The sequence below is a fragment of the Triturus cristatus genome, chromosome 2_2 (assembly GCF_964204655.1).
Source record: "Triturus cristatus chromosome 2_2, aTriCri1.1, whole genome shotgun sequence".
Lineage (NCBI taxonomy): Eukaryota > Metazoa > Chordata > Amphibia > Caudata > Salamandridae > Triturus > Triturus cristatus.
Genome location: NC_140582.1, coordinates 73,939,062 through 73,963,467, shown reverse-complemented (window position 1 = coordinate 73,963,467; position 24,406 = coordinate 73,939,062). Strand labels below are relative to the sequence as shown.

At 41.7% G+C, this 24,406-nt stretch overlaps 1 protein-coding gene across 1 annotated transcript in view; it reads right to left on the bottom strand.

Moving 5' to 3' along the window:
- Positions 1–24,406, bottom strand: part of LOC146861876 (alpha-2-macroglobulin-like) — a 1,085,963-nt gene that overhangs the window by 408,701 nt on the left and 652,856 nt on the right. The window contains exon 21 of the mRNA XM_085641046.1: positions 20,575–20,701. Coding sequence (XP_085497172.1) covers positions 20,575–20,701 — 127 coding nt within the window. The remainder of the gene's footprint in view (positions 1–20,574; positions 20,702–24,406) is intronic.

The following is a 24,406-nucleotide window of genomic DNA, read 5'->3' as shown; positions in this document are numbered from 1 at the left end:
TACCCGAGTGCCCGCATTACCAATCCGTCCCTGAGAAGCTCTCAGCGTCAGGATACCTGTATGCTTACAGCTGCTCTTTAAAATGTTATAAATAAATAAAGAGGATCTAATTGTGATCTTTACCATGGAAAACCCATCAGGGAGTGTTCAATAAATGGACTGGTGTATGGCCTAAGAGCAAAAGATCATTGTGGTCTGAGTTTTGCCCCTCTAATTTGTACAAATATGTTCACCTGGTTGAAATATTACAAGCTGCTGTTGAAAATACAGGGAAGGCTGATCTTACCTAGGTCTCTTTGTGCCACAAGACTTGTGCACACCTGATTTCTGGTATTCTTTTCCAAATGTTAGCGTGGGAAATGGCCACTTACATGTGGGACTTGATTATGAATGCTGAGTCCTTCGGCTAGCATTTCATGAAAAAACTGTTTTTCGTTTATTTTCCTTGGTTGTGTTCCATTGAAAAATGGAAAAAAAATATTAAACAAAAGTTTATTCAATATTTAAGCAAAGTTTACACAACTTGAGCTCTGAATGGCATCACTATCTGGTGGACTCTGGTTACTGTGGTTACTGGAGTGTGGGCTCCCTGATAGATCTTTGTCAGATACTTCGGGCCCTTTTCACATGGGTGTTTTTGCATACAAGCTGAATATGTAAGATCTATTCTGCTGTTCTAGACAGGACGCAAAAGCAGTAGCAGGTTTGCATCCTTTACGCCAGACATGAAACCTGGGGGCAGATTTATGAGCCCCTTGCGCCACTTTTGCGTCAATTTTCCCATGTTAAAAGTGACGCAAAAGTGGCGCAAGGGGCTCATAAATCTGCCCCCTGGGGTCTAGCAACATGTCCTGATTCTCAAACGGTGGACTCAGAGCTGGAGACATAAATCTAAAATGATTTGTGTTACCACACTGTGGATTTAGATACTGTTCATAGCGTTGACAGCTGACGAAAAAAGGAGAACCTGGCCAGGGTGTGACAGGAGAATGTTGAATTGTTAGATAGAGCAAGCGGGTAAATGTATTCAAAATACCCTTTCACACAAGAGTTCCTTTAAACTATAGCTTGTAAGTCTACACTGCTGAATGTTGAAGCAAAGAAAAAGTAGCATAATGCTCACATCTGTGTCTTAAAGAGAATCTAGACTTTTTAGTAAATTAATGTGGTAACGGGTCCTGGTTTGGGCAGTGCAATCGAGGGTTACTGGTCTCCATTTGCGTTCATTTGTTTATTTACCTCTGGTCTCCTAGAGCCACATTTTGATTGTGCCTAAAACTGAGCACAGAGTACTCCATTATCACTTGACTCTCATGGTAATGTGGCAGAGCGGCTCAAAGTTTACTCATGGAAGTAGTGTGGGATTGAACATCATAAGTCATCATAGACAATATAACACCCAATAATGCCAACACTCCAGCCAATGCTTATAAATCAATCAATCAGGATAAATAAAGCGCGGCTAATCACCCGATAGGTTATCCAGGCCCTCGCAGATTCCAGAGGATTATTCAAACAGCCAGATCTTGAGGGCTATTTGGAAATTCCGTAAGTGAGATGATGGTCCGGAGTTACAGGGGTAGGCTGTTCCAGATATATGCTGCAATGTGGATGAAGGAGCTGTCATGTTTTGTGAGTTAGCAATGATGGGACCATTTTGGTTCCTAATGGATTCCGTAGAATTATGACGTAAGTGTTTGGTGTGGTGAATAGAGTTCATGTTTAGGATCAGTTGCGGCTCCTGGTGGGAGTGCTGCGGGGCGGTGGGGCGGGGCAGGGTGGGACAGGGTGGGGGGTAGTAAACACCAGCATTTGGCCAACCGGAGTTAAGTACATAAATAAATAAATAAAACGAATTACATTGCGCGCACCGCCGCAGCACTCCCTCCAGGAGCCGCAACTGTTTAGGATGCTGAGTTTGCAGTTAAACGCACAGGAATAGGAACGTGTAATATTAAGCTTTGTGTGTGGCGTAGTCATTCACGAGTACCCAGACTGGGGATGATGCTACAAATGGCGATGAGATAGCGGATATGTTACTCAAAGATCGACAGTGCTCTCTCAGAGAGTTTTCTGTGGTCCAGCAAACTTCTCATGCATACAGTCGGAGTGAAGATCGAAGTTTTGCCTATCTGGAGTCAAACCGTAACTCCAGCCACTGTGAAGCATTTGATGTTAACCGAAGCCTCACTGAGAAGTTTGTTTATTGTTGGCCAGAAACCTGTGAATAAGGCCATAAAAGAGGTACTGTGGCACTATGCAAGACTGAGCTACAAGTTGTATGGAACAATAACATTAAAGGTGGAAACAACCAGGCACAGAGAAGCGCTAGAAGCAGCGACAGATAAGGGCAAGAAAGCGCAAGCAGCGAAAGAGCTAAATACATAAAGCGCTAAAGGTAGTGAAAACCAGGTTGAGAAATTATTGTAATTACCAAAAGCTGAGTAAAGAGAGTCATCATACCACCACTGTGGGTACAGTGACCCAAGTAGAATGCCCAGGATTGTGAATACTGATTTGTTGATCCCTGAAGCGGACACTACTGAAAGTGTTGGATGCGTTCCGCACAACTCAAAAGTCCTTCACGAGTTGAAAAGGTCCAATGGCCACTAGAAAATAAACTCTACCCATTTTGATTGGCCATAATAACCCTAAAGCAAGCACTTTGCAAGGTTTTGCTGATGGTATGAATGGTGCAAGTCCAGATGAGCAGCATAGACTCTCAAAATCAGTAAGTTCCGCAATTGCATATACAGCCGCGGCCTCCCTGAAACCACCACCTCCATTCGACACTGCTAAAAAACTGAATATTGGTGACGGATGGACTGCCTGGATAGAAACGTTTGATGATTTCACTGATGCACTGGAAGAAACAGACAAAACAAGATTGTCAAATACCTCAAAAACCTTGCTGGTGAGAGAGTAAAAGAGGTAATAACGAAATTACCGCAAACTGACAAAGTCACATATTGGCAAATCAAAGAAGAGTTAAATCTCAAGTTTAATCCTCTGCCGAATGTTGATTATGAAAGATATATTTTCAGTCAGGAATGACAAAAATCTGGTGAAACAATCAAATTTGTTTAGAGACTTGATAGGCTCATCAAACACTGTAAGTTGAATGACTTCAATGATGAAGTATCTATACACTCCGAATTATTGACGGATGTCTGTCAAATTCATTCAGACGGCGATGCTGAAAGAAACCCTTAGTCTGGAGCCAGTTCTCATAACTACTAGAACTGAGGAACATGCTGATCGACAAGCAACTGAAATGGAGGCTGGTGGTGACCATAATGAGTCAGTCATGAACGTGAAAATTAAGCAGAAACTGAAGGACACAAAGTGATGTCAAAGAAAAAGAAACTGTGCTTTAGATGTGGATTTTCGTTTCCACACGAAGGTAAATGTCCGGCCATTAGACAAGTATTCAAGGAGAATCATTTTGTAACGGTTTGCAAGGCGAAGGAAACCTTAGTGCGTCATGAAGAGAAAAACAAAACGGACTCTCGAATGTTCCAGAAGCGACAATCTATGTACGCCCACAAGGCCAAGCGGCAACACCAGTTGAGGAAAATCGACACCAAACGAAGTCGATCATCCTCAAAATCATTGTCCAAGAGTTCTTCTGTTTCCCTGTCAACTGACTGTGAGGAAGACAGATGTGCGATGTTAATGTTTACATTTGAAAAAAGTGTACATGTCAGACTGGTCACATACCAAGAAAAATACGAGTCAACGGAAAGTCAACTAGTATAATCAAATATTGTCCGAAAATTACACTAAAAGTAGACAGTTGCTCCATACCTTTTATTATCTCCAGTGGTGCATCGATAAACATTATGCCTGAAGAGAAAAACAATGAACTCCATTGCCCTGCCTCACACCATCAAAGACTAAAGTGTATACCTGGGCTGCTTCATCACCATTAAAGAGTCAAGGTTCATTTGTGGCAAGCATGAAACACAAAAGGACAAAAGTACAAGCACCCATTCATGTACTTCAAGATACTGCATCAAGTGCCTGTTTATTCAGTTTCAATACTGCTGCTGATATGGGACTGACATCTGTGAACTAAAGCATGAATGCTCATCACGAAGTAGTAAGTCAATCTCCGTCGTTGTTTCATGGATTGAGAAAACATAAAACCATGAAAGTACAACTGCATATCAATGAGGACGTTTGTCCTGTAGCCAGTGGCGTAGCAAGGTCAGGTGGTACCCGGTGCAGAAGATTTCTTGTCACCCCGGCTTGACAAAATTGCAAAAATATGTGTTTAAAACAACTATTATTGCCATTTTGTCACCCCCCTCAGTGATTTCTTGTCACCCCCGGCTTGACAAAATGTCAAAAATTTGTGTTTAAAACACATATTTTGCAATTTTATCTTCCACCTCAGTGATGACACCCGGGGCGGACCGCACCCATGGCACCCCCCTTACTACGCCACTGCCTGTTGCTCAAAGACATAGATGAATTGCAGTTCATCTTCAAGAAGCTGTTGAGAAAGAGCTTGAGACATTACTAAAGCATGATATCATTGAGCGATCTACTGGTGCAACTCTGTGGGTTTCGCCCTTAGTCAATGGCCAAAAAGGAACTGTGAAGGAGCTGTACGCATCTGTGTTGATATGTGTAAACCAACAAGGCAAGTGAAAGAGAACGACATCTCTGTTCGCACATTGCCAAAATTATCACACAGCTAAATGGTTCCAAAGTCTTCTCTCGCCTTCATCTGAACAAAGAGTTTCATCATTTGGAAATCTAAGAATATTGCAGGAACATTACCACTTTTTCTACCCATATTGGTTTGTTCAGATATAAACAATTTTTAAGACAACTAATATTTATTGATTAATTGCACTCTTCAGTTCTGCAATGGGTGGTCAAAATATTTAGTGTTTTAGGGTGCAAGAAGGTATCACCCACTGATCCAGGGTGTGAAATCAAAAGCCAATAAATGCACTGTGCCAGTTTGGCATTGTGTCTTCCTTTGCAGAGGGAGACATGAAGCCAGACCGACACAGTGCATTTATTGGATCTTTTTCAAAATGTCATTCGACGTATTTTACAGCCTGTCATGAACGTTTTCAATTACAGTGGTTACATATTAGTTTTCGGAGCTACACAAAAGGAACATGATACTGCCCATACACAAGTGTTTTGTTTACTTGCTGATGCAGGTTTAACCTTGAATGCTGAAAAACATGAGTTCCACAAAAACAAAACTCAAATTCTGTGAACATATCTTTTCTGATAGTGGTATGACGCCGGATCCAGCTAAAGTACAAGCTTTGGCAGCCACCTATCCCCCACAAGATGCTACCATATTATGTTCATTCCTTGGCATGGCAAGTTACTGTTCTCAATATATACGTGAGTTTGCCACAGAAAGTGCTCCCTTAAGAGACTTAACAAAAAGGAATGCTTTATTTTACTGGTCAAATGAATGTGAAAAAGGTTTTTAAAAAATCAAGCATGAAATTGCGAATGCCACTGAAATGGCCTATTTTGATCCAAAACTTCACACAGGGGTCATTGTTGATGCTAGCCCGTTTGGGTTGGGAGAGATCCTTGCCCAACACAGTGGGCACCCAAACGCTCAAAGACATATTGTGGCATATGCAAGTAGAAGTTTATCACAAATTGAACGTGCCTACTCACAACCTGAAAAAGAATGTTTAGCAGTGGTGTGGGCTTCCGAACATTTCCATGTATTCTTATATGGAAAACTTTTCACTGTTCTAATGGATCGTCAAGCATTGTTTACCATCTCTGGCAACCTAAAAGCTAAGATGCCTCCTAGAATTGAAGGTTGGGGTTTGTGACTACAGGAATATGACCACACTATCGAGGCACCAACCAGGAAAAGATTAAGACCCTGCTGACTATTTTTCACGAGTTCCAGTGCCCCTGTGACCCTTCCAAAGTGGCTGAATCCTACATTAACTTCATTGTAAAGTTCAATACAACTGCTACTATTTCATTAGAAAGAATTATTGCTGCAATGAACAAAGATAGTGACATGTTGATGTTAAAAGACATTATTGCACATCAATCCTGGAAACAACACAGTCTACATTTCGCAAGTGACAACGAATATCAAAAGTTAAAAAATGTGAAAGATTAACTGTCTGTTACTGAAGAAGGTATTGTCTTATGAGGTTCAAGAATTGTCATACCAGAGACTCTGCTACAACGAATAATTGAAGTGGCCCATGAAGGACATCATGGAATTTTTGCCAAGAAAGGAGCTCTATGAGATCGAGTTTAGTTTCCTCATCTTAATAAGAGAATTGGAAGAGAGTAGATGGTCTGTCATTTGTGCAATTGCTTATCCCCCAAAATAAAGCAACAAACCTTGAATAAATCTGATTCATCAAAACATGTATGGGAGAGAATCGCTGTTGCTTTATTTGGTCCTCTTGACAATGGACATCACCTGATGGTGGTCATCGATGAATACTTCAGTTTTACATTGTTAGAAGACCTTTCATCGACCACTCAAGAAAGACTAATCAAGAGATTAGATGGCATTTTTGCAACATGGGGTGTCCTTCAATTCTAAAGTCTGACAATGGCCCACCATTCAACAGTTGAGAATTCAGAGACTTTCCTTAATCATCTCAATGCGAAGCATCAGAAAAGCACACCTCTTTGGCCACAATCAATGGCAGTGTTGAATGCTTTATGTGCACACTTAAAAAGCCCGTCCAACATGCTACACTGGAGAAGCTTGATCTGAAGTCTGCTCTCCAAGCTGCTCTTCAAGCTTACCAGTCGACTCCTAATTCAACGAGAAGTGAAAGTCCTGCCACCCGATGTTCGGGAGAGTCATGACGAGCAAGCGTTACCACAATGGACCAACAGAAGATCTACAACAGATGGTAAACTTCATCAAACAGACTTGTGCCGTAACCAAAGATAAAAGTATATGCCGACAAGCATCAAAGCGGCAAAAACATTACTTTTAATTAAGGTGATTGAGTATTGGTGTGACAATAGAGAAAATGCTAATCTGATGCTCTCTTTGATGCTAAACCTTTCAAAGTTGTGACTAGTAAAGGATGTGTGGCGACTGCTCACCATCCTGGAAAGTCCTTTACAAGAGATCCTTCGCGCTTCAGGCATCTGCCTCATCTTTCGCCAGTACCTGATGTCAGAGATGAGACTGGTTCAATTGAGATTATGCAGAGCCCTTTGACTGCGCCTGTCCCTACATCACCTGCGCCAGTCATGGGTGCTTCTCTTCTCTCGTCCCAGCCTCAGAGGACACAATATGGGTGTTTGGTCAGAGCCCCACTATGACTTATTGAGAAGTTGTTATATATATATATATATATATATATATATATATATATATATATATATATATATATATATATATATATATATATATATATATATATATATATATATATATATATATATATATATATATATATATATATATATATATATATATATATATATATATATATATATATATATCCTACTGCCGGTCGCCAGTAGGTAGTTATTGTTAGAACCTATTTTCCATAGGAAAAGCATTTTTTGATTTGCTAATAACTTTGGCGTCGTTTGACGAATCTTTGCGAAATTCTCCCCAAAAAAGTCTATCCAGGTCAGTTACTATCCTCAGAGTTTGGGGGTGATTTGTCAAGCGGGGGCTGAGAAAAAATGGGGGTCCCAAAACGCGTTTTCCCCATGTTAATTTCCACAGGAAATTTTGGGACGGGCTACAGCCCGAACTGCTGAACAGAATTACCCAAAAGTTTGCAAAAAGGTAGTGCTTGGTTCAGAAAGTGACCTTTTTAAAAATGGTGTAAATCCGTTCAGTAGTTGCTAAGAAATTGCAAAAAAACAAATATCGATATCTAGGGGCGCGGTGGATCCGCGAACCCTCACGACCACGAGCTTCATTTTAATTGGCTGCCAACACTCCAAACCAGGAAGTGTTGGCAGCCATCTTGTGACTCGGTAGAACCGAGTCTCAAGAAAACAGAAAAAAGGTGCAAAACAAGGAAAGGGGGCAGGGTAGAAAAACCCTGACCCCCTAGGCCTGCTCAGGGGGTCCCACAAGGACTCCCAGGGCCCAAAAAAGCATATTTTTTTAAAAGCTGCACAAGTCGCGTAGGATCCGCGAATCCTGCCGAGAAAATTAAAAAAAAGGAAGCGCTTAGTTATTATTTAGCGCCCGGGTGGGCCAAGTCCCGGGGGCATGCCATATTGTAATTGCAGAGGCCCAGGGGGGCCCCCCGCAGCCCTGGGGACCGCCACCCCCCGTGGCTTGTTTTTTTTAATGTGTGGGGGGCCTCCAAGGCCCCCCAAGCCCAGGAAACCGCCACCCCCGGGGCTTTTCTTAAATATTTGGAGGGGGCACACACCTCCCCCCGCAGCACCGGGGACCACCATACTGCGGGGCTTGTTTTAAAAAAAAAAAAACCTGTGTGGGGTGGCTCGAGCCTCCCCACACGCCCCGGGGACCACCAACTCCCGGGGAACTAAGTATGTATATGCGGGGGTCCGTAACGGACCCCCGAGCCCCAGGGACCACCACACATTATGGTGTGAGAAGATGCATCAAATTATCACATGGATGATGTCATCAGTGATGTCATTTGAGATGTCATCAGTGATGTCATCAGTGATGTCACTGACCATGTCATGAGTGATGTAATATGTGGCGTCATCAGCAGTGCATTGGGGGGGCGTGAGTTATAGTTAGCTGAACTAACTATAACGGGGAATTTCACTGGTTTTGTACGAGTGAAATGTCCAACTAACTATGACTTTCCCTAAAACCTATGGTTTTTTCAGTGAATTTCTAAGGTTTTTTAAATGCTAATTTCTAACTATAACGTGCCTGAAACCTATGGCTTTTTCAGTGAATATATATATATATATATATGTATGTTACCAAATGTAGTTTTTAAAAGGGGGATATGTAGTGTCTTGTGAGTCATCAATCACAAGACCCTTTGTGTTCCTGATGGACTCAGTAGAACTATGACGTAAGTGTTTGGGTGTGGTGAATAGAGTTCATGTTTAGAACGTTGAGTTCGCAGTTACATGCACAGGAATAAAGACGTGTAATACAAAGCTCCCTGTGTGGTGAAGTCATTTACGAGTACCCATGCTGGGGAGGATGCTACAGGAGCGTCCTCCACTTCTGCTTTAGTTGATGCGGAGAGTATGTGCAAGTGAGAGGAAAGCGGAGTGTAATCTTCTCGACAATTGGTGGAAGTTCAGGTGCTGGTTAATGTAGGTGGGTCCTTGGTTGTATGGAGCTTTGTGTGCATTGGCCAGCTGCTTGAATTTGCATCTCTTCTATACGGGGAGCCAGTAGAGTTGCCTGAGGTGGGGTGTGATGCAGGTTCATCTGGGAAGACCGAGGATGAGTCTGGTTGCAGCGTTCTGTATGGTCTGAAGTCTCTGTAGGATGTGTGCAGTGATTCCTATGTAGAGGGCTTTGCCCTATTCCAGTCAGCTGGTGATGAGGGCCTGTCTCACAGTGCGTCTCACGTGTAGGGGAAGCCACTTGAAGATCTTATGTAGCATGCGCTAAGTGATGAAGCAGGTGAAGGAGACGGAGTTGATCTGTGATTTCATGGTGAGCTTGTTGTCAATGATGATTCCGAGGTTTCTGGCGTGGTCGGGAGTAGGGGGCGGGTCCTAGGTCTGATGGCCATCAGGAGTCATTCCATGCTTTGCTGCTGTTGCCGAAGATCAGTACTTCAGTCATGTCTGTTTTCAGCTGCAGGCAGTTCTTCTTCATTCAGTCGGTGACGCTTGTCATGCATCTCTGGAAGTTGGTTTTGGTGGTGGTGGGGTCTCAGGTGAGTGAGAGGATGAGTTGGGTGTCGTTTACGTAGCAAATTATGCTGTGACTGCGGAATCTGGCGATGTTGGCCAGCGGGGTCATATATACATTGAAGAGCGTGGGTCTAAGAGATGAACCCGGGTGATCTTGTGTTCGGAGGTAAAAGGTAGGAGGTGGATCCTCTGGGTTCTTTCAGTGAGGAAGGAAGTAATCCATCTGAGCACATCACCTTGGATGCCGATGCAGTGGAGACTTTTGATCAGGGTGTGGTGGGATACAGTGTCAAAGGCTGCTGAGAGGTCAAGGAGGATCAGAGCTGCTGTTCCTTCTCATTTGAGGAAGGTTCGAATGTTGTCAGTGGCTACGATCAGGTTGGTTTCCATGCTGTGAATTGCTGCAGAAGACAGATTGAGAGGCATCAAGTAGCTGGTTCTGCTCCAGGAATGTCATGATATGCTTGTTCTCCAGTACCTTCACTGGGAATGGGAGTAGGGAGATTGACTGGTAGTTTTTGAGTTTGCTGGGGTGGGCTGAGAAGTTTATGAGTAGTGGCATGTTTCCAGGCATCGAGAAATGTTGCGGTGGTGATAGAGGTGCTGAGCAGGGTGGTGAGTTCCCTACTTATACGTTAAAAAGGAAAAAAATTACTTTATTTTATAGACAGCTCTAAATTACATTTGGAAATATAAATGAAGCAACAAGTTGTGTAATACTTACTATATACAATAGAAAATACCTATACCTAATGGTTTTGATAACAGGTGGTCAAAATTAATAAGCCACTGTCTATTGGCTTTACCAAAAGGTTTTCATAATAAATCAGACCTGGTGTACAGACGTTTAAAGACTTTTTTTCAAAATCAATAAGCCACTGTCTAGTGGCCTTTTCAAATAGCTCTTCACAATCCATCATCAAATGACTTTGGGCTTTGACAATAGGGTTTATATGGCACAGAAGCGAAGTAAAGATTTAGGGACCGATTTAGAGTTTGACATACTGGGCCCGATTCAGAGAACTAATCTGAGACAAAATCCTAAACTTACTACTTTTGGGATTCACAGAAGGCATTTAGTAGCAGTAAAGTTAGGATTGTGTCTTAAGTCTGTCCTAAGTTTGTCTTAAGTCTGTCCTAAGTTTAAGTTTGTCTTAAGTTTGTCTTAAGTCTGTCATAAGTCAAACTTAAGACAAAATCATAACTTTACTACTACTAAATGCCTTCTGTGAATACCAAAAGTAGTAAGTTTAGGATTTTGTCTCAGATTAGTTCTGTGAATCGGCCCCACTGAGTTTACTAATGTCCTTCCCCACTGTCAGGATCGAGAAGGACAGTACTTCTGCCAGCCCATGGGTCCTCCACTTGCCAAATCCAGAGATGTCCACCGACCCCACGGATATCTCTTCGTTGACAGGAATAGCTGTGCATGCTTTCCTCAGAATTAGATACATTTGGTGATATGGAGGTGGAAAGAGAACAAGAAACTGCACAAGCTGCCTTAGGTGAAGGCCTGACATACATTAGTTAAAAATATTGGTGTTATCTTGAAGGCTATATATTCTTTCGAAAACAAAACCTAGGGCGTGTCAACTGACAGAGCCTTTGATCGAGGTTTTGGAGTGGACAGAGTTCTTACTTGCTTTAAAAGTTGTCTTAAAAAATCAAACATTTTAGCTCACTGTTATGCAGCATCTCAATAGAGGGGTCCATCAACTGAAAGGAAATGTAAAGTGCCGACAGGTAGCTGTTCACTAGGCCCATTTAAGAACTGAGAAACAAGTAAGCTGGGCTGATATGATGTATGCTATTTCTTTTTTTGTGTTGAAATGCTTTATTAAGTTTTGTAATAGAATACATGGTAAAAAATGGGTAAGAGCAATGAATTAATAATAAATACTTGAGAAAGATTATAAGAATAAAAGGTAACATTGGATACATAGTATTTGTGATACATATGGATGAATAAATATGGAATATATAAGTAGGTATGTTGTATATAAATAATTAAATAAATTGATAAATAGTGAAAATGATATAGGTAAAAAGTGATATAACATATTATAAATAGATAAAATATAAATGAATCAAATATAAATATGAGACAGTAACTTAACATAAGATCATCGTGATAGGAATAGGGAAAAGTGCTATAATGGAAAAATACTCACCTTGCAAGGTTTAAGACACAATGGTTTGGAAAAGGTTAGTGGAATAATATAAGGAAGGAAAAGGAAAAGAAAAAGATAAGAGGAAGATAGTAAACTTGAAGAATAATGTGGAGGAGTGGAGCCAGAGTAAGTAGTGGGAGGGAAGAGGGATAGAAGGGGAGGGAAAGGAATGGTAAAGGGATATGGTAAGATGGAAGAAAGAAAGAAATAAAACAAGTGGAGATGGGAAAAACTTAATGTACAGAGATGTGAAACAGCGAATTAGTCTGCTTGACTGGGTGTGTTAGGAGAAACAGAGGAGTTAGCAGTATCATCAACTTCAGCTTTTAGGAAAGGAGACCAGGTCTGGAGAAACATATCAGCTTGATCCTGGAGGTTATAGATCGTACGTTCATGTAAAGCAGTCTGCATCATTGCCACTAACCATTCTTCCTGTGAGGGGGGGGGGGTATGATGACTTCCAATGGTGCAGAACACACATTTTGGCTGTAGCCACCGCAGTATGGAAGAGACGAATTTGTGGTTTAGAGAGCTTTGGAGAATGACGTAAATCATGTAAAAGAATGTTAGTAGGCGTCAATGGTAGATGTAAGGGCATTGTCGAATGTAAGGTTTTACCAACAAAGGTCCAAAAGGGCTGTATTTTTGGCCATTCACAAATAATATGAGTTGTGTCACATGCAGAGGCGGAACACCTCCAACAATCGGTGTGTGAAAGTAGACCAGCTTTATGTAGTTTAACTGGTGACCAGTGCCAGTCATGGAGAATTTTAAATATACAAAATGTAAGCCTTGCTTCACGGGCTTCTTTATGTAAACCCCCCACTATGTGTTCCCATTCAGTAGCTGTATAAGAAGTAGATAAACGGAGTTGCCATTTAATTTGAAGATTATGAGAGAGGGTTTATGAAAATAGGTGAAACTTAAAGGTTTTTATAAAGCCCAGAAGTCACTCCTTTATGTACCCCCCATATATTTAAGTAGGATAATATTGGAAATACTTGAAGCATCCAAGGGGGAGACCCCAAATGTTTCTTCAAACATTGTTGTAGTTGAAGGTATTTAGAAGAATGTTGTATAGGAAGATTAAATTCCTCCCTTAATTGTGAAAAGGGTTTGAAATCGCCATTATGAAGAAGTTGATCTGGAGAGTGGATGCCAGCTGCTTGCCACAAAGGCCAAGATAAAGTACGAGCATTAATACGTATACCTGAATTATTTCACAAGGGATTCTTGATATGGATACGTGAGTTTGAATCTAATAAACGATGTCCTCTTTGCCAGGATTTATGCATAACTGATAAAATCTGGTTTTTGGGATCAGAAAGACTAGAACCGTTGCCATACAAAAGAGGGAGACCTGAGTCCATGGATAAAAGATGGCGCTCAATATAAACCCATTACGGAATATCTTCGGTTCCTGGCAAGAAGTAAGAGAATTGAGAAATGTGCAGGGCGAGGGAATAGTGTTCAATAGATGGGATACCCATTCCTCCATATAATTGGTGGGCTTTTAATTTGACCATTGCAAGGCGTGGTCTAGCTGAACCCCATATAAAGGTCTTAATCTTGGAATCTATTGATCGAAGCGTAAGTAAAGGGATCTGAAGGAGAAGCATGCCTAAAATATAGATAAAAAGCGGAAGTGTGACCATTTTTATAGCTTGAAATCTGCCCCAAAGAGATAGCCCTAAAGTTTTCCATTTGTCAAAGTCACGCTGTATTTGAGAAAGCAGAGGATCTAAATTGTCTGTAACCATGTTTTCCAAACCCTTATTAACTAAAATTCCTAAGTACTTGAGGCGTGTAGACTGCCAATGAAAAGGAAAGCCATATACCACAGCCTTGAGAAATCATTAATGATTTGAAGGCGGGACGGAAGAGATCGAGGGAGATTTGTAAGAGTAAGTAGAATATCATCTGTGTATAAGTAGATTTTAGAATGTCCAATTTAGAGGAGTGCACCTATGACTTCAGCAGATTGGCGATTTGTGGCAGCTAGCGGCTCCATTGCTAAAAGAAAAAGAAGGGGGGATAGGGGGGCAACCCTGGTGCGTTCCTCTCCGAATCGGAAATGCATCAGATAGAAAACCACCGCAATTCACCTGAGCAGAAGGATTGTCGTATAATAAGCGGACTTTAGTTATGAATTGATCACCTAATCCAAATCGTTGCATTATTGTAAAAAGATGTTCCCACTCAATGCGATCGAACGCTTTTTCTACATCAAGTGAAAGGGCTAATGCATACTCTGAGAGGTGTTTAGCAGACCACAACGTATGAGCTAACGTACGGAGGTGATTCTGAGAGGAACGCCCCGGGACAAAGCCGACTTGAGTGTGGTGTATTAGAGAAGGTAAGACTTTGCGGAGGCGGGACGCTAGGATGCTGGCTAATATTTTGATATCACAATTTAATAACTAGACGGCTACTGCACAGCAGAGGATATTTACCAGGTTTAGGCAGCACGGCGATAACTGCCTTGTCAGAAAGTTGTCAGTTGAACCGCTTTATGTGATGTCAAAAAGTAATCTAAGCGAGAAAATGTGCCATGGGTACGAGAGAAGAATGTGTATTCTGTGTGTGTTGGATGACTGAGAAGCCAATGATCAACCAATCTGTTATCTGAAAGTATATCATTTACTGTAGCTCTATCTGCCGCATTTCCTTTGTCTAACGGACCTGTCTTGTTAAGAATAGTCTCTTGTACCAGATTCCAATCCCCACCAATGAGATATTGTGAGGCATCAATCTCTGTAGTAGGCGGTTCAACTGGAGGAAGAATGATTTTGTAGTGCCTGTTGGAGCATAAACTGATCCTAAGCAGATGTAAGAATTCCCAATACTCAATTTAGCAAACACATAGCGGCCGTCAGGATCCGACCATGTTTTGGAGAACGTGACTGGAAGTGATTTGCGAATAAGGATTGCAACTCCACACTTGCGGATAGGGCTAGTGTCTGTGGGTTCACCTTTTCGGATGCTGCTGTGAATGACCTTCTCCACTCAATCACTGCAGAGTTTGTCAGATTTTAGCGCATCTAAGTGTGTTTCTTGTAATAAAGCCACATCTACATGTTTGGATTGAAGATAAGAAAGAACTTTTTTCCTTTAATGTAATTGGTGAGACCATGGACATTCCGTAATGGTAGATAGAGGATGATTGCTCATCATACTGAAATACTGTCAAAATGAATTAATAGTTCAGGAATCAATGTAGTTGTCGAAGCAAAAGAACAATAAATTAGTGAGAATACAATGAGAGGATAAAGGGCCGAATAGCAGAGGGGGTACTCTGGCTTACCACGAAGACAGCAGTATGTTGAAATTAAAAGACAATCAGAAATAGAGAAAAAATAGTCTAGATAAATAGTAAAGTAGAAACAATGCAACAAGTTATGTGGGGGAATGGAATGAGGCTGAAATGAAAAGGAGAGTGGGAGTGAGACAGGACTGGGGACCCTAAACTGTTAACCGCGGGTCTGGGCTCACTGGAGCAACGCCGCAGGGGTAGACCCCATCAGAAAGTTAGATCATTAGTAGGGTTAATAGTGATTTCAAGAGAAAATCCTATGATAGCACATTAATCCAACTAAGGAGCACAAAATAAGAGAATATGAAGTAAATAATGGGAGAAAAGAATTATAAGTTTCATTACTATAAATAAAGAGAGATAATAATTTCATGAGTTGAACTGGGGGGATATATATAAATTGTGTAAAATGAGATGGTGGTAAAGCATTGCAAATTAAACTTTATAAATATAAAAGTGAATAATTAAAAACTGAAATGTATGCAGCTGAATGTAGTGTAAATTGGTATAATATGATGTAGAATATTAAAAGTGACAAAGAAGAGGCTGACTAGACTAAAACATTAGAGTTTTGAAGTAGAGCAGTACAATGCATTATGAGATATTAATAAAGGTTTGAGCATCATTGCCTTGTGGTAGAATGTAAAGTGTGGATAGAGATTATGTTAATAAAGGGAAGGTCTAGGAGAAGTAAACTGGAGTTTACTCTAAGTTCAACATAATAAATATTAAGTAGAATAATATAAATACAGATAATTCATTGCAGCTTAAATTAATAGAATGCAACGAAACATGCTGGAAAAGCGGATAAAAAACATGGGGAAGAAAAAGCCTTTGAAATATAGAATTACATACATATAATAAAATGATACCGTAAAAATCCGAACACTGAATTCCTGTCATATCAAGTAATTTGCTTATAACATTTATGTGAGTGAGAGAGACTTAAGCTTTATCCGAAAGCTTCCTCTAATTATAATTATAAATATAAGATAGGATAACATAGATTAATGTAATATATTGTAACCTAGATGAATATTATATAACATTATATATGAAAAGTAATAGGTGAGAATGAGGATACTAGAAATGGAAAGTTATATGAATATAAAACAGAGAAATATATTCCAAGGCGGCATACTAAACATGACTTGAAAAACATTTCTATTAAAAATAAAAAATATACGAGGCAAACACAATACTTATCGTAGTGAAGAAGTATCATATATTAATGTAAGATCTTCTTTAAACTGCAGATCAATATAGTAACATCAGACTAATCAAGTAATTAGAGTTCAGTCCGCATCTGAAGTGGATTTGAGAGGGGACCTGGATTTGTCTCTGTGTGGTTCTTGTGTAAAAGCAGAAACAGATTGCAGAGCTGAATTCTTGTCTTCTTGGGAACGGCCGGACCTTTCCAAGTCTTTGCCACGATGCTTGGGGTTGCTGAAGTTTCGTCGTGTGTTATCTGACAATTGTGGAGAAAAGTGAGAGGATGATTGAGATTGAAATTGTTCTTGTTGCGAATGCTGAACCTCCATGTCTTGTATTTTCAGGCAGTCCAGAAATTTTTGTAGGTCTTCTGGGTCATAAAAGTTCTTAGATTCTCCATTTCTAGTGATGCGGAAACGTGCAGGTTAGAATAATCCATATTTGACGTCTAGTTGTCGAAGCTGAGGTCTCATGGCAAGAAATGCTTTACGCCTGTCATTTGTTTCCTTAGAAAAATCAGCAGCCATGTGAATAAGGTGACCATCATACAAAAAGGAATTTTGCGAACGAGCTGTAGCCAACAATTGTCTAGTTTGTTCATGCCTGAGAAAGCATGCAATAAGCGGTCTCGGGCGAGCTGCAGGGTCTTTGCGTGGTGGGTCAATTCAGTGCGCTCTCTGAATTTCTAAAGGTGGAGTAAAAGAAATGGCAGTCAGTTTTGGAAGAACGTCACAAAGAAATGCTCTTGTATTTTGTAGTTCAACATTTTCTGGAAATCCAAAGAAGCAAATGTTGTTACTTCTGCTGCGATCTTCAAAATCAACTACTTTACTATGAAGAAATAGAAGCTCTTGGTCTCTTGTTTGTAATGAGTCAAGGTGATTTTCCATCACTAGCATTCGAGAGTCAAGCTCTTCAAATTTAGTGTGAAAACCTACAATATCTGCCCTAATTGACTTGGTTTCTGTAGCCAAAGAGGATATGGTAGCGTCCATACCTTCCAACCGACGACTTATCCCTGATATTTCATGTAGGATGCGTTCCATGGTCTCTGTTGATATGGAGTCAGTAGAAGAAGGTGTAGTCTGAGGTGAGTTACTTGCAGAGGAGGCGCCTCCTTTTGTGGGCATCTTATTGGATTGTTTGAGAACTTCTGTAAAGAGAAGTGGTTTAGCAGGTTTGTTGCCGGATTTGTTACCAGACATTCTCCCTTTTTTACCCCCTTCAGTGCCACGCCCTTTCCCCCTCCTGTGCCGGGCGTTGCACTAGTGGGTGGGGTTCATGACGAGATAGTCTCGTCATGGGCACAGCGCAACCGTGCTCCATGACGAGACTATCTCGTCATGGGCATTGAAGAGGTTAAGTTTGACCAGTACACAGAAAGTAACATAAGAGTGGCTGTACGCGTCTTAATGTGATTGCAAGTAGACACTTTTGTGTCCCTTTCACGCCGATCGTTGACGACTTAATCTTAGTTTATTCTTTTCCCTGCATTCACCAGCTTCACGTTGAGTCGTGAGTGCCAATTTAGGAAGAGTGTATTATTTTCACAGAAAAGCTAGGCACATTTAAAATTAAAAAAAACTTATGGCAAGTCGAAGACAATCCTGTCATGGACCCATTTGTGTTGATTTCTACTTCTACAGGAAAAAATTACTTGGAGATAATGATAAAGTGTAGCTGCATTTTCCAGAGGGAGCGTAGGAATGAGCAAATAGAGTAGTGGCTAGATCATTACCTACCCCTTCCTTCGACCCAGGGTGCTATAAGGAGACATGCACACCAGATGGATAAAGCGCAGGACCTTCAACAAAGGAGTGAGGCCAGTTTAAGATGAAGAAGCTGAGTGAGAGGACTGAGGCACTTCTGAGAGGCAGCCACACATGTAGTTATATAAGAGAGCAAATTCCCAAGGAAGAGTTTGAAATTAACAAATAAGTTATCAGTTATATCGTTGCTCACCCCCTCCTTCTGTCAGACGCGCTATATGGGATCATGCGCATTAGTTAGATAAAAGCACAAAACCTTCAAAAGAGGAGTGAGGTAAGTTTAACATGAAGGAGCTGAGAGACAGCGTTGAGACATTTCTGTGAGGCGTTTCCTTTAGAGCATTGAAAGCTACTTAAAAAATTTAGTGCAAGACTAACAGAATGCTCTGAAACCTTAGTGTATGGCGTATGTTTATGGCGTAGAAATTTCCCTCTCACACTCAAGACGCATCATGACCAAAATCAATTGTTAGAAAGACGCTCTAGGCGAACAGTAGTTAATGGCTCCAGTCACATAGGCTTTAGTGCTGAGGTAACATGAATAGTATCTGAAAGCGCTGTTCACTAACTCTTCCTTCAAAAAAACCTCCAAATAATAATGGGGAAATTTGTATCACTGAATTTGTATAAAAACGCCAACAGCTGTCATTATTTTGGGAGAAGCGAAACCAAGAAATGTGCTGTCTCCTCAGTTTCGGTATGTGTGGTATCAAATTCCTCTCATAAAAATTCCTGTCACCTAATTATGTACCTGACAGTATGTGAAGAGACCTGGTACTGCATTCAAAATGAAGAGACTTCCGTTTCCATGCAAGGCATTGCTGCGCGCTGGCAGAAGCAGGGTTGCGGCCTCGACAGAAACAAGAGGCGCGGCCACAGCAGACGCAACCAGCGAGGATTGGCAGGCGAGTTGAGGCCCAGAGGAGGCTGCACTCCGTCGTCGATTTGAGGTGAGAATAGTCCTTTTTTCTCACCGCGAAATACAGGCCACATTGGTCCAGAGACCTTTAGGAGGATGAAGAATGGAGCCAAGTGCACCCGTTGCTCGTTGGTGAGAGCTCCGCTTTCCTCAGGGGTCCGTCCCGCCACGGAGCTCTCACGTTAGGCGGCCATCTTCCTTGGTGGCCAGAGCACGCCCCCGATGTATGCTATTTAAAGAAAAACTCGAGAATAAATACTGATTCTTTCTTTAAAGACAGTCTCTGTTCAAGTTGATTAATGAATACAACATCGTGTTGATGTTACTACAACACCAACGTTTGGAACTTTAATACAGTTTGTGGAATCACAGAATTATAAACTATATAATAATTTGGAGTGCTTCCCCTTGTTATTTGTTTATAATCCTGGACTCCTTATCAGCCAGATATGTAAGAATGTTACTTATCTTTAAAAGTTGATCACTAGAATTTACATATGTGCTAGATTAATATTCTATTTGAGTATTTCACTATCTCAAGCTGGAAAAATTCAGGCACAAATCAGTGTGCTTACATCTCTACTTGGTGCACATGTGAATTCCTTCATTTTACTGATTGGAGTTGATTTGCTTTACTACTCTGCACTTCTATGCTGCTACCTTCTATAACACACCTGCTTGGTGTTGGCCACTTAAATTAGAAATAATTATTTATTTTTTGCTCACTTCATTTTCTTTGGATGGCATTTTAGTTCATTAGAATGAATTTCTAATTATTTGTGACCTCGGTCATGCTTTTTGATAAGGAATGCATAAAGAATAGTAGAACCGAGTTATATGTATTTAGCAGTATTTATATGCTTACACTCACAAGGGTATGTTTCCCCTTCAGTGGGGTTTTACTGGTGTTTGCAGGAAGGCCTGTGTGTGTTTGAGGGCGATTTACTTGACCGCTTTTGTTTAATTATTTTTCTGTGACGGGTAAATAACTTCAGTTTCCAGCATTATGGCCAGGTGTGATCTGGGTTCAGGCTCTATAAAATACCATTTGTACGTTGTGGGTGAGCATCTTACTCTCCTTGAGTCTGTCAGGCTTCTTCCAACTTCTTCTCCCATGTAGATATGGATTATATAGAACAAACAGTTTCACACTGCACAGCGGTTGCATAAAACACTGGCATGTCCGACATGGATCAGTGAAACTATTTATTTTATTTAAAAAAAAATCCGATTTTTCAGTACCTTATAAGGGGTAAAAATGTATATATTTACAGAAACATTTTCAAAGTGAACAAATATGGTACTCAAGGGATGGAGAAGCCAACTAGTATTGGCAACACCAACATGCAACATGGAGATGAGGTGGACACTCACCTAGTGCTTTTGGTGTCACCGACCAAGAGACGGTCTTCTGCTCAGTGGCACAAAGGCAGTCGGTGTCCTTGGATCCAACCAGCTGCTTTGCTAGGAAATCTTTGGAGTCCTCCAACACTATGTGCATCTGGATAGAGAGAAATAGGCAAGAGTCAAAGGTTAGCCCACTATGTATGCAAAAAGACAGTGTATGTTCTAGAGAGGTGTAAGTGGTTGGGGACTCTGCTCCTATAAAACTTGTTTCCTACAGCTGTAAGGGACACAGAACGTGGCCTGTGTAGAGTATGCTCCGACAGGATTAGACCCATAATCACAAACTATGCAGAGGGTACGTGTTATAAGTGGTCCTTGTGGTGGTATACACTGAAGAACTGGGCCCTAAAGGAAAGTTTGAAATGACAATATATTGGGCAAGCTGGGGAGATCTCAGCACTCATGTTCTCAAACCAACATACACAGACTGACATACAGATAAACAGACATGCATAGTTTACTACACTGTAGTGGAGACAGGGTTTTATGGGCACACATTGCTATGTTAGCATCAGCGCTTTAGAAGTTTTTTTTTTCTTTTTTTTTTTTTTAAACTTTATTTTTGGAATTTCCAACAATACACATCATAACACAACACAGTCGCATATGACACCATCTCGAAACTACTTAGTGTAGCGCTTCTCGCCACACATGAAGCAAGTTTTGACAGAGCAGTGGCCGGGCATGAATTAACTCCATACATGTACACAGTGTGGCAGTAGCGCAGCAATAAAGAACATACAAGTGAATCGTAAGTACAGCGAACACAGTCCGGATTAGTGCCATTTGTAGCGTCGAGCAGAACCAAATGTATCATGTGGCGTCTGCAATAGTGCCTCCAGGGCAAGGAGAGGAGGGGGTGAGGCCCAGGCGCGGGTCGATGAAAGAGCGCCATTACTTTGCCAGTGGGGGAGACAAAATGTCATTCCGGAGGGAGGGAGAGTTAGCGTGGTAACACAGGCAGGTGTCGTGGGTGGGAAGAGGCAGGGTAGATGATTAGCCGATACCAGCTGGGTCGGGATCACTGCCCGTGACGTCTCCTGCTGGCGCGTTGCGAGAAGCGAGATATGTCCTGTATGGGCCCCAAATGTCTTGCGGCTTGGAGGTGGATGAGATGTCCTGAATGTAGGTGTCCCAGTTCGTGTTGCAATGTGCTAAGCTGCGTAGCCAGGCAGACACGGAGGGTTTGGCCCGTGTGCCCCAGTGTAGCGCTATCTCCCGTTTGGCCAATAGCAGGGCCAGGGAGGTAAACCTCCTATGTGGGCGCGCAATCTTTTTCGTGTATCCAAGGAGTGCAACCGCCGGGTCAGGGGCAAGGGGCGCGCCCAGCATAAGGCTAAGTGTGTGATGTACCTCGACCCAGTAAGCATGGATGTGCGTGCAGGTCCATGTCATGTGCTGGAAGTCTGCATGTGGTGCGGCGCATTTCACGCATGAGTGGGGTTTAGTGGGGTCCAGTCGATGTAGCTTCATCAGGGTGAAATAAATACGGCGCAGGAATTTGTAGTGTAGGAGTTTGTGTCTGCTATTCATTGAAGCGCTTTAGAAGTTAAACGCCATCTTTCCACTTTGCAGATTTTTGCACACGACACTACAGGTAGCTGTTATTACAAGTAAAACTGCTTGCTTGCTTTTTCTTCACATGAGAACAGTCTGTTGTTCACATCCCTAGACGTGCACCGCGACCTTAGTCTGAACACTGTGTGCAGAAGCTGTCAAGGTCAAATAACAATGTATGCTGTTAAATTCAGGTTGATCGGCCCACACTCTAGACACAACAAGCACACAGCTGCAAATATCTGAAACTCGGGTGCCTTTAATATTGCATTTGCATGCATGATTGAGGCACTTGGAGAAAACCTTTCCAGACACAGAGAGCAGAGCTGATCCTGTGATGTGATTCACCTAAGTTGATCTTTGAGGTATGGGTAAGGTATGGGGTTCCCCATTCAAACCCAGAGACCTTCTATTAGTTTATAAAACTAGTTTAATATCCAAGGGAGGGTGGTTCACAAGGTATTATAGGACCTGTTTTCCACTATCACTTGTAATATGATTTCTCCCTTCATTTTCAATGGAATTGTAACAATGCTGATGGTTTTATTTCTAATCATTTGTCTGCTTATGTTAGCCAAAGTACTGCATCTTAGAGCACGTAGTTAAAAATAAACATTTTAAACTTTTCCGTGTCTCTGATTACTCTTGTTGTGGACTGATATGAGAATAATAACGAAAAGGTGTTTCTGATTCCCACCATTCCCGAGAGTACTCTAAGTCGCTTGTTCTGGGTTGTCTAATCATTGGTAGCTTTGAGATGATACGGAGAATGAATGAGACACTGATGCTAGTCGGATAGGGGTTCTGGGTACAGAGGTGAGTTTTTTGGTACACCACAATTCACTGAGGTCCTGGTTTCCTGTGCATAGTTCTGTGCATGAGCAGAATCCCCGCAACAAAACATATAAATGAACTAAAAGGTCTCAGAAGCGATACATACATACATAGCCACTTCAGTCTTTAAGCCCTTGGCTAACAAAGTCAGATGTGAGATACAGGAAAGACTGGTGTCAATGCCTGACAAGTCCTTGGACTACATTTGACGAAATTACTTCTAACAGGAAAGGGACATTCCCCATTACAACCCTTTGTTATCAAATTATTACACAGAAAGTATTGTAATCACACGGAGGGGGAGATCAAGAGGGTAAAATGGGACGGGTAGGAGTACTCTTGTCTGTCAGGGCAGCAAGCTAGTTTGAGCAATGACCAAACTAGGGGTCACTGGGCCTGAAATAATCTGCAATTAGGATCCTGAGAGGTGCTTGTGGAACTCCTCCTCAAAACATATCCTCTTTCTGCCTGGAAGGGGACGATGAAATACGGTCCATTGAAAGATTGTTTAGATACTGCTGTAATGTCCAGTTTTGACCCTCATTTGGCATAAATAAAATCTTGCATAGGCCATGCTTGCATCACCAACTTTGCTGCTTCCACTGTTATTTTGCTAATTTCACTTACTTTTACCAAGTTAGCTATATAGAAACTCTAACACTTTCTTTGCCGCACCTCCCAAAGTGCATCACAGGCCCTCACTGCCTGTGGTGCTGACGGTGTGAGTGGGTCGAATCAGCCACTCAAAGCAAATTATGCATCATCATTTTTATTTGTCGACTGCGCCATGCTGCCGAAAAGTGGAGCTTCAAGAACTAAGTAATTTTTTTAATTCTTTTACATTTGTGTTCATTCTGGCTCATAGTTTAGGCGGCATTAGATACTCAACACAAATGTAAAGACGTCACCCCCCATCACCTGCACTTCAGGCAAAGACTGGCACTCTTGCAGGGGTTGATGGGAGATGTCACACAATCATAAAGTTGTGATGTGGCTAATTTAATTTGGTACTACCCATGCCTTAAAGTGGGTGATTTTGGCACATGTTACCCTCTACATTAGTGGGCATTTGTGTAGGAAGCTGCGTTCCAGTAACCCCCCTCCCTCCGCTTTTTGCCAGATTTCTGATGCACTTTGACTTGATGTTCCCCGGGTACCTGCCAATCAGGTTCCCAGGACTGTGTTCTTTCCCAAAACTGTATCTTTGTACCCCCAATTGGCACCTCTCTGGCCACATGTAAGTCCTTTATAAAAGGTACCATGGGTACTGTGACCAGGGAAGGCCTCTAAGGGCTGCAGCACCCATTGTGCCACACTTAGAGATCCTGTACCTTAACACACACACTGCCGTTGCAGGCGGCGTGTTGGTGCAGAGAAAAGTGAAGAGTCGACATGGCACACATTCCTG